Source organism: Giraffa tippelskirchi, chromosome 4 (assembly GCF_054371585.1).
Source record: "Giraffa tippelskirchi isolate mGirTip1 chromosome 4, T2T-mGirTip1v1.2.pri, whole genome shotgun sequence".
NCBI lineage: Eukaryota > Metazoa > Chordata > Mammalia > Artiodactyla > Giraffidae > Giraffa > Giraffa tippelskirchi.
Window position 1 is genome coordinate 13,087,042 of NC_137278.1, and position 10,850 is coordinate 13,097,891.

The window sequence follows — 10,850 nt, forward strand, 5'->3', positions numbered from 1 at the left end:
CACAGAGCAGCTAAGCCTGTGTGCTGCAATTTCTGAGCCCTTGGGCCACAACCAGAGAGTCCGTGTGCTGCAAAGAAAGATCCTGCATGATGCAACAAAGATCCTGTGTGCTGCAGCTAAAACACAGCCAGATAAATAAATATTTAAAAAAAAATAGTGCAATGTATTCGGAATGATCAATCACATATCTCACTAATATGGAGTTTGGTGCTTTGAAGACCACAAGTCACATATGTGTTGTGGGGCAATGGAAGATCAATGAAAAACAGATATGACTAAAATGAAAGGAACTGGCCCAGTAACATAGCGGCCATTTAAAAATACCTGGGAAGGTGCTAGAGACATAGATGGTCAACACGCAACTTTTTAAGAGGGCATTTCTGACAAAGTTAGTGGGTTTAAATAAGAACATAGTTAGGTGATTCTCACTTGATGAGAAGGTTATTGCTTTTGAAAAGAAACCCCAGAGCCAATTTCATGTCTCTGTTCCTTAGGCTATAGATGAAGGGGTTCAGCATGGGGGTCACCACTGTGTACATCAGCGAAGCAATCATGTCTTTGTTGTTGGACTTGTCAGAAGAGGTGGAAAAGTACAGTGCCATGATGGTTCCATAGAATAGAGACACCACAGAGAGGTGGGAGCCACAGGTGGACAGGGCTTTGCAGATCCCCTTGGTAGAAGGGACCCTCAGGATGGAGACCCCAATGAGACCATAAGAGACCAGGATGCCACTCAGTGGAAGAATGACAACCACAGCCCCTGCAGTGAATATGACCAGCTCGTTGATGGAGGTGTCAGAGCAGGACAGCTTGAGCAGGATGGGGAGGCTACAGAAAAAGTGGGGGATGATGTTGTCAGCACAGAAGGACAGCTGGACCAGTAGGAGGGTGTGGAGAAGGGCACTACCACAGGAGAGAATCCAGGAACCGGCCACTAGCAGCACACACAGCCCCTCCCTCATGACGGTGCTGTAGTGGAGAGGGTGACAGATGGCCACGTACCTGTCATAGGCCATCACTGAGAGGAGCAGGTTATCAACACAACCAAAAAGTATATAAAAAAACATCTGGGCTATGCACCCTCCATAGGGGATGGATTGGTCCCGGGTTTGCATGCTCCTTAGCATCTTAGGGACGGTGACAGATGAGAAGGAGATGTCAGTGAAGGCCAAGTGGCTGAGAAAGAAGTACATGGGGGTGTGGAGGCGAGGGTCCAGCCTGATGAGCAGGAGGATGAGCAGGTTGCCCAGCACTGTGGTCAGGTACATGCCCAGGAACAGGGCGAAGAACACGCCCTGCTGCTCCGGCTGGATGGGGAGCCCCAGGAGGAGGAACTCGGACACGCTGCTCTGGTTCTCCCTCCTCATGCTCTTCTTATCTCTGCTGGGGATGAACAGAAGTGGGAAATGTCAGAAACTTAGACATATTGAGCATAGCAATTACCATATGGTCACATAATTTCTCCCAGTGGCTGTGTCATTGTATAGACAAATCTCACTGCATTTCACTCACACATTGATGCCTCATCCAGTGTGGTGGAACAATGAAAATGTGATCTGTCTGAGCACTGACACAGTCACTTGGAGACACTAATAACACATTAATGAATGAACATCTATCAAACTCTTCAATGGAAATCAGGAAGACCTCATTCTTTTTTAAACATGGTGGAGACACTACAATAGACATTAGAGGGAGAGTAATAAATAAGATACAGTCTCTTCCATGGCTTTACAACCAGGCTGCTTATGTGCTTGTGTCTGTCTTGCGTTCACACAGACACAAACACACACACACACAGATACCACTTAAAGCGTTATTGTAAAAGTAATATATCATGTACAAAATAAATGCTCAATCCATAAACTCACCTCTCATCATTATAATGACATAGAAAGAAAAGAATGGAGAGAGGGAGAGAGGAAGGGAGAAAGGAAGTAAAGAAACATTATGTCAGTTCCTCAAAAAGTTAAGCATAGAATTCCCATATGATTCAGAAATTTCAGGACTTCCCTGGTGGCTCAGCAGTAAAGTATCTGCCTGCAATGCAGGACACTCAGGTTCAATCCCTGGGTTGGGAAGATTGCCTGGAGAAGGGAATGGCAACCCACTCTAGTATTCTTACCTGTAGAATTCCTTGGACAGAGGAGCCTGGTGGGCTATAGTCCATGGGGTCACAAAAGAGTAGGACATGACTAAGTGTCTAACACCTCAGAAATTTCACTTTTGATAATATGTCCCAAAGAACTGAAAGCAGGGGCTAAAAAGATATTTGTATAACCATGTTTGAAGTGAAGTGAAGTGAAAGTCGCTCAGTTATGTCTGAATCTTTGTGAACCTGATGGGCTGTAGTCCATGGAATTCTCCAGGCCGGAATATTGGAGTGAGTAGCCTTTCCCTTCTCCAGGGGATCTTCCCAACCCAGGGATTAAACCCAGGTCTCCCACATTACAGGTAGAATCTTCACCAGCTGAGCCCCAAGGGAAGCCCCTGTTTAAAGCAGCGTTATTCACAATAGTCAAAAGATGAAAAGAATCTGTATCCACTGATAAATGAATGGATAAACAAAATGTGGTCTCTACATGCAATGGAATATTGCTCATCCTTAAAAAGGAAAGAAATCCTGACACATGCTACAACATCCATAAACCTTGAGGACATTATGCTAAGTAAAATCAGCCCGTCACACATATGTAAATATTGCATGATTCCACGTACATGAGATTCCTAGAATGGTCAAATTCATGGAGACAAAAAATAGAATGGTGGTTGCTGGGCCTTGCATGGGGGGAAGAAAATGAGGAGTTATTATTCAGCGGATGCAGAGTTTCAGTTTGGGAAGATAAAAATGTTCTGGAGTGGATGGTGGTGATGGTCGTGCAACAGTATGAATGTACTTAATGCCACAGGACTGTACACTTAAATATCATTGAAATGGTAATACTTATGTCATATATATTTAGCACAATAAAATTTTGTTAATTTAGAAATATGTCACAAAGGTTAATAAGCATTGACTAAAAAGAAGCAGTCAAAAAGAGAGTGACCCCAAAACTATATAAATCAATTAATTATTTGGGCAGAATGAGTGACCAAGATCCCAGATCAGAAACTAAATATAACAAAGATATGAGAAGACCATCAAGCAAGATCAAGAAGCTTCCTGAAAATGTGTGTTGACTTCTGGGGTCTCCCTCTCACCTCCAGGGCCCAGACTATGGTCCCTAAAGATGAGCACATCCATAGCGCTTGACTCTCTGCACTTTAAAAAAATTTGGAATAAATTAGTATCTGCCTTCATAAATCTGCCTGATGATATAGAAGATGGAGGAGATGCCAGTTCGATTCCTGGGTCGGGAAGATTCCCTGGAGGAGAAAAGGGCAACCCACGCACTCCAGTATTCTTGTCAGGAGAATCCCATGGACAGAGGAGCCTGGCGGGCTGCAGTCCCTGGGGTCATAAAGCTCGGACACAACTGAGTAACTGAGCATGACACACGTAATTGCCTTCACGCACGCCGCTGTCTCTCTCTCCCCTTCCATCTCCAGTGTTTTAAATGCTTGAGTGAGTTCTGAGCATACTTGCAAAGTGAGTGACATGAGAATTTACCCAATGATGTGGTCAGAGAGCCAAGACATTACAGATGCTGTAGGACCAAAAAGTTGTATCAGAATTCACAATCATCAGATTAACTAGACAAGGTTCCAGAATTGACTCCACCATGTCCCCCAAGGTGGAAATATGGAAATAATTAAATGTCGATGAAAAAAAGCCCTGGAGAACTTCGGTAACCTTCAAGCCACCAGGACAAATTGCTACCAACTTGGCATATAGAGGACTTTGTTTAGAGCTGCCTGTTTGTGTCTAGAGCTGAGACAAGAGAAGAGTCAGGCTGCGAGGCTGTCTCCCCAGGCCAAAAGCACACACTTGTTTCCAAGTCACTCACTTAGCTCACTCCGCTCTACACTCATTCAAAGAGAGGAGAATTAGACTGTGAGTGTGCTGTATACAAAGACAGACACACAGATTAACAGAGAAACAAAACCCAACGTGCTTCTTTTTGACCCTCTCTGACTTATCTTAGACAAAAGTGTAGAGGTTTTTATGGATTCAGACCAACTTTCACACAGCTTTGAAATGAAATACTTTGTCTTTATACAATTTAAATATCATGCAGACAAAAACCTTACTACACTGTTGGTGCAGATGTAAATGGTGCAGCTGCTTTGGAAAACAGCATGGAGTTTCTCCCAAAACATTAAAAACAGAACTACCATACGATCCAGCGATCCCACTTCTGGGCATATATCAGAAAGAATAGAAATCAGAATGTCAAAGATATATCTACTCCCATGTGTATTGCAGTACTAGTCACAATAGTTAAGTTATGGAAACAATCCAAATGTCTATTGTCAGATGAATGGGTAAAGAAAATATGGCATATATATGCAATGAAATATTATTTTGCCTTTAAAAAAGGAAATTCCAACATTTGTGACAGTGGGGTACACCGGGAGGACATTATGCTAAGTGAAATAAATCAGTCCTTTAAGGAAACATATTGCATAATTTCAGTTTAAGAAATTCACAGAAGCAGAGGATAAGTGAAGATTATCAAGGGCTGGAGAGAAGGGGAAATGTAGTATGTTATTCAATTGATATAAAGTTTCAGTTATGCAAAATGAATTAATTCTAGAGACCTACTATACAGCATATTGCCTAGAGGCAAAAATTCTATATTGTGCACTTAAAAATTCATTAAAAATTCTTAAAAATTCATTTCTTACCACAAAAAAGGGACAAAAGGAAATTTTTAGAGTAGATAGATATGTCGATGACTTGATTGTGGTGATGGCTTTACATGTGTATGCATATGTGCAAACTCCTCAAACTGTGTATATTAGGTATGTACAGTTTTATATAACAATCACACCGCAAAAGCTGTTTTAAAAAAAATATGCCAAGACCACATCCAGTCACCCAAACAGTTCACAAACTGTACACACACAGAGAGAAACTCCACTACACACACTGAATCACCTATAGTCAAACTCAGCACACAAATAACACACACATACCAATACAAGTCCATACCCATGCATTGCAAGAGAATTCCAGCCCTCCATGGTCCAGCCCATTATAGGACGTTCTACAGTGATGGAAATATTCTACATCTGCTTTGTCCAATACAGTAGCACCAACCTCGTGACTACTAAAGACTTGAAATATAACTAGTGCAAGCAAGAAAGCAAATTATTCATTTTAGGTAATTTTAGTTCATTTTAAATATATGGCCACTTGTGTGGTGGGCAGCACCATTTAGTCAGTGTGTGAACCAAATCACACTTTTTCTCTCTCTTTCTCCTAGTCCTCACACCAATGCACATATGTAGGAAAAGAGATGGTTCCCCACCTTGCTCAGATTGATGTTGATTCTTGCTGGTCCAGGCTGCTACCTAAACACCTATCTCTTATACCTCCATGATCTAAGGATCTTTAGCACCTTCCATGCCTGATTACAAGAGCTAGAATAATGAGCAGGAAGATTCCTTTCTACCAGTAGGACTAAGGCCCCAGGGAACTCATCCCCAAGCTTCCGGTTAGAGAAGAAACCAACTGAGCTAATTGGCCAATTTCTTGCCTTCCTCTTGAGATGGATCCTTGCAGAGGCCAAAGGGCTGAGCCATAGGAGTCCTGGCGATAGGTCAGGAGTGGAACAGAAAGAATGTGGGATGGGAACCAGTATTGGTATGGAATATAAAATTTCAGCCTGTTTAGACAGGCTGAAATATATTAAAATCCACGAGCTCAAGCTGATACATACCCAATTCAAGCTTGACACCATAGAGTTCTTTCCAGCCTCTCCTTTTCCATGTACATGGCATCTTTCCCCAACTGATGAATTACTCCCTTTTCCAGAATAAGCTTATTTATTTGCTAAATCTTTGAATACAAGTAATTTCAGAATCTTGAACTCAAACTGCCGGAGTCCTGCTCCAGCTGGTCCAGGGGTTCCCTCAGGATGGACGGCGTCGGCGATGTGAATGAGAAGACACAGCGAGTCTCGGTGTTTCCAAGTGTCTCCCGCCTTTATTGTTTTTTAAGACAGCTTTTATATCTTTAGTGGTACATAGAAACAAATGTACAGAGTTATATCAAATCAGCTTAATGGGTCAACAGTGTTGACCTTTTCCAACATTGTTTGCATATCTTAGTTCATTTTGTTTACATCATCTTCTGGCCTGGGGGCCTGCCAACATCTTGTGATTCTCCTATTGATAAGGGTTGATCAGTCAGAACACTTTTGTATCAGGCACAGCAGGAAAGAACCCATCAATAGAAAGTTTCAAGGCAAAACCTGTTTTCGGTAATTTACTTTACGTCTTGAGCTTAACAGAAAAGAATGTGGTCCCATAAAGTCATAGAACAGCAAGCTGAAGGTCAGCTCTAAGTAAGAATCTTCAGTTAAATCAACAATTGTCTCACTATTTGTATTACAGCTAAACTTCTATTTATATAAATCTTCAACTATTATGCTTTTATTATACAGGCTAAATACGTTAAGAGTAAAAACATAGCGAGTAAATATAGACTAAGCAACGGTTTCACAAAGCAACATTTCCTATATTTCCCAACAAGCCTTTTTTCCTGCGAAGGGTTTTGTGCCCATAGGGGCTTTCCGTGTGGAGGCTCTCAATGCTGTTCTATCACTAAGGAACAGTCATGCACATTAGCTCCAAAGGCACAGGTACCTTCACTAAACAAACCAATATGTTAGCAAAAGGAATTTAGATCAGCATACTCTGTATCCCAGACAACTCCATCTAGGGTGCTACCGTTCAGGGGCCTTGTTGATTGGGGTTTCAGACTGATCTATTTCAGATGAGAATCAGGAAAAGCCTTTTGTCCAAGTCACAGAAGACAAGAAGAGGTCTATTATAGCAAGCGTCAGAAAGAGAGATCTAATTTTTAAGGTGAGCGCTGAGGCAGCCTCTCGAGAATCTCCGAGGCCTAAGAAGCCGTGCTCAAATCAGTCCTCTTTCTCATGACTCTGTCATGGGTGGGATCTCGTGAGCTGGCTCCCAGCATCAAACCCCTGTTAATGACAAACTAACTTCAGCTCAAACACTTACTTAGTTTTTTCTTTACTGTGAGAGCAGTTTATATGCAAAATTCAGTGTTTGACAATTACTGAATTATTTTATTTTCCCCTTCAGTCTGATTATGGTATTAATTTGAAATATAGTTAAGCTCATTTTTTGTTTTATTCTACTTTGCTTTATTTTCCATTATCCTCAATTTATTTTTTAGTAGGTAAAAGATAACATAGTCAAATTATACAAATAAATATACTCATCTCCCCATCTTTTTCTATCCTATTCCCACCCACGTCCTGTAGATAAACAGTCTCATTAGTTTCTGATTTACTCTTTGTGGGCTTCTTGCTCAGTGAGAAGTTACATGTTTATATTGGGTTGGCCAAGAAGTTCATTCGGTTTTTCCATACCATCTTATGGAAAAACCCAAACAAATACTTTGGCCAACTCAATATTAGTTTCCCTTCACTTTTACACAAGAAGTAGCATTCTATAGATGCACTTTTACACATTTCTTTTTTCCATTTAATAATATAGCTTTGAAATCCCTCCACATTGATTCATAAGTATCTTTGTCATTATTTTTTTCATAGCTGCAAAGTATTCAATTGCAATGATGTTCCAGAGTCTACTTTGAAGCCCTAGAATAGGAGAACAGTGATAAATATACCAAATGCCATCTACTTGTATACTTCAAATGGTTGCTGCTGCTGCTGCTAAATCACTTCAGTCATGTCCGACTCTGTGTGACCCCATAGACAGCAGCTCACCAGGCTCCCCGTCCCTGGGATTCTCCAGGCAAGAACACTGGAGTGGGCTGCCATTTCCTTCTCCAGTGCATGAAAGGGAAAAGTGAAAGGGAAGTCGCTCAGTCGTGTCCGACACTTTGTGACACCATGGACTGTAGCCCACCAGGCTCCTCCGTCCATGGGATTCTCCAAGCAAGAGTACTGGAGTAGGGTGCCATTGCCTTCTCCGATGTTAGTAAGATGCTAGCTTTCTTTTGGGGCTTCTCACATGGCTCAGTCAGTAAAGAATCTGCCTGCAATGCAAGAGACCCAGGTTCGATTCCTGGGTCAGGAAGATCCCCTGGAGAAAGAAATGGCACCCCACTCCAGTACTCTTGCCTGGAAAATCCCATGGATGGAGGAGCCTGGTGGGCTGCCGTCTATGGGATCGTACAGAGTTGGACACGACTGAAGCGACTTAGCAGCAGCAGCAGCAGCAATCAGCTTGAAGCCAATGCATCCAATTTCAGCACACCTTACGTAGAAGAATCTGTCCACCAGGAGCAGATCATGATGATAAATCTGTGTGTCCTCAACAACATAGTATAAAAATGTTTTGCATAATATATTTTACATATTTTATGAGATAATAAAAACAACAGAAAAAAATAAAATTAAGAATATATAAGAGTCCAAGTAACAAACTGGACTTTGTTGGCATATTAACAACACTACAACATGACAGCTGGTCCTATCTCTTCAAGGCAAATAGATGGGGGGAAAATGGAAACAGTGACAGACTTTCTTTTCTTGGGCTCCAGAATCACTGCAGAGAGTGATTGTAGCCATGAAATTAAAAGACACTTTCTCCTTGGAAGAAAAGCTGTAACAAACCTAGACAGCATATTAAAAAGCAGAGACATCACTGTGGTGACAAAGTTCCATATAGTCAAAGGTATGGTTTTTCCAGTAGTCATGTATGAATGTGAGAGTTGAACTGTAAAGAATGCTGAGTGCTGAAGAACTGATAGCAAGACCAAACCAGTTAATCCTAAAGGAAATCAACCCTGAATATTCACTGGAAGGACTGATGCTGAAGCTCCAATACTTTGACCACCTGATGCAAAGATCTAACTCATTGGAGAAGACGTGATGCTGGGAAAGATTGAGGAGAAGGGGACAGCAGAGGATGAGATGGTTGGATGGCATCACTGACTCAATGGACGTGAGTTTGAGCTAACTCTGGGAAATAGTGAAGGACAGGGAAGCCTGGCATGCTGGTGTTCATGGGGTTGCAAAGACTGGACAGGGCTGAATGACTAAACAACAGCATGAAAGCAGGATGCATATTCATTTGAAGTTACAGAGCATGTTGCCAACCATAGAAGTTACAGAGCAAGTTGCCAACCATAGAAGAATTTTAGAAGATATATATCACTGTGCTCAAGACTGTAATCAGAGGATTTAGTGATTCTCACTTGAAGAAGTTACTCCTAAAGACAAATATTTCTAAGGCTTGTTTTATATCTCTGTTTCTGAGGCTATAGATAAAGGGGTTCAGCATGGGAGTAACCACTGTATATACGACTGAAGCAATTATGTCTTTGTCATTGGAGTCCCATAATGAGGTGAAAAAGTAAGCACCAGCAAGTGTGCCATAGTACAAAGATACCACAAAGAGGTGGGAGCCACAGGTGGAGAAGGCTTTAAAGAGTCTCTTAGCAGAGGGGACCCTCAGGACGATGGTCCCTATACGGACATACGAGCCCAAGATGCTACTCAGAGGCAAGATGAACAGCATTCCTCCTTCAGTGAAGATGACCAGCTCATTGATGGAAATGTCTGAGCAGCTCATCTTCAGGAGGGCAGGGAGGTCACAGAAGAAGTTGGGGATGGTATTTTCAGCACAGAAGGACAGTTGGACCAAGAGGAGGGTGTGCAACAGGGCATGGACACAACAGAAGAACCAGGACACAGCTACCAATGAGATACACAGCTCCTGCCTCATGACAGTGGTGTAGTGAAGTGGCTGACATATGGCCACGTACCTGTCATATGCCATCACTGCAAGAAGGAAGTTGTCGAGACAGCCAAAAAGTATGAAAAAATACATCTGGGAAATGCATCCCACATAGGGGATGGATTGTTGCTGAGTCTGCATGTTCATCAGCATCTTTGGAACTGTGATAGTGGAAAGGGAAATGTCAGAGAAGGCCAAGTGGCTGAGGAAGAAGTACATGGGGGTGTGGAGGTGAGGGTCCAGCCTGATGAGCAGGACGATGAGCAGGTTGCCCAGCACTGTGGTCAGATACATGCCCAGGAACAGGGCGAAGAGCATGTCCTTTTGCTCTGGCCGGATGGAGAGCCCCAGGAGGAGGAACTCGGACACGCTGCTCTGGTTCTCCTTCCTCATGCTCTGCTCACGTCTGCTGGGGATGAAGGCAAGGGGGAAATGTCAGAAGCTTTGATATTGTGGTTATGGCGACCACACTAAGGTCTCTCTGGCTTCCCTGGTTGCTCAGACAGTAAAGAGTCTTCCTGCAATGCCAGAGACCCGGGTTCAGCCTCTGGGTTGGAAAGATACCCTGGAGAAGGAAATGGCAATCCACTCCGGTATTCTTGCCTGGAAAATCCCATGAATGGAGGAGCCTGGCAGGCTACAGTCCATGGCGTTGCAAAGAGTCAGACACAACTGAGCGACTAACATACACACATACTAAGGTCTCTAACTTAGTCATAGAGAAGAAGAATTTTCTCCTAAATTTCTTTTATCACCTAGTGTTATCAGAGCAAGTGACAACATATCCTCAATGTTCAATAGATCAATTTGGATGGAGACCAGAGTAAATTCATTCTTTGATTTTCTTTTTAATTAGCCATGTTTCTGACACTAAGCTTTTGACTAGAAAGTGAAAATCGCTCAGTTAAGTCTGATTCTTTGTGACCCCATGGACTATACAGTTCATGGAATGCTCCAGGCCAGGATACTGAAGTGGGTAGCTGTTCCCTTCTCCAGGAGACCTT

At 42.5% G+C, this 10,850-nt stretch overlaps 2 protein-coding genes across 2 annotated transcripts; both read right to left on the reverse strand.

Moving 5' to 3' along the window:
* Positions 1 to 425: 425 nt before the first annotated feature.
* Positions 426 to 1,367, reverse strand: LOC145545883 (olfactory receptor 1J4-like). The gene has a single exon (XM_081591199.1). The coding sequence runs from the start codon at positions 1,365 to 1,367 to the stop codon at positions 426 to 428; it is 942 nt and encodes a 313-aa protein (XP_081447325.1).
* A 7,933-nt stretch (positions 1,368 to 9,300) lies between these two features.
* LOC145546316 (olfactory receptor 1J4-like) lies at positions 9,301 to 10,239 on the reverse strand. Its single transcript, XM_081592819.1, has one exon. The coding sequence runs from the start codon at positions 10,237 to 10,239 to the stop codon at positions 9,301 to 9,303; it is 939 nt and encodes a 312-aa protein (XP_081448945.1).
* Positions 10,240 to 10,850: the final 611 nt, after the last annotated feature.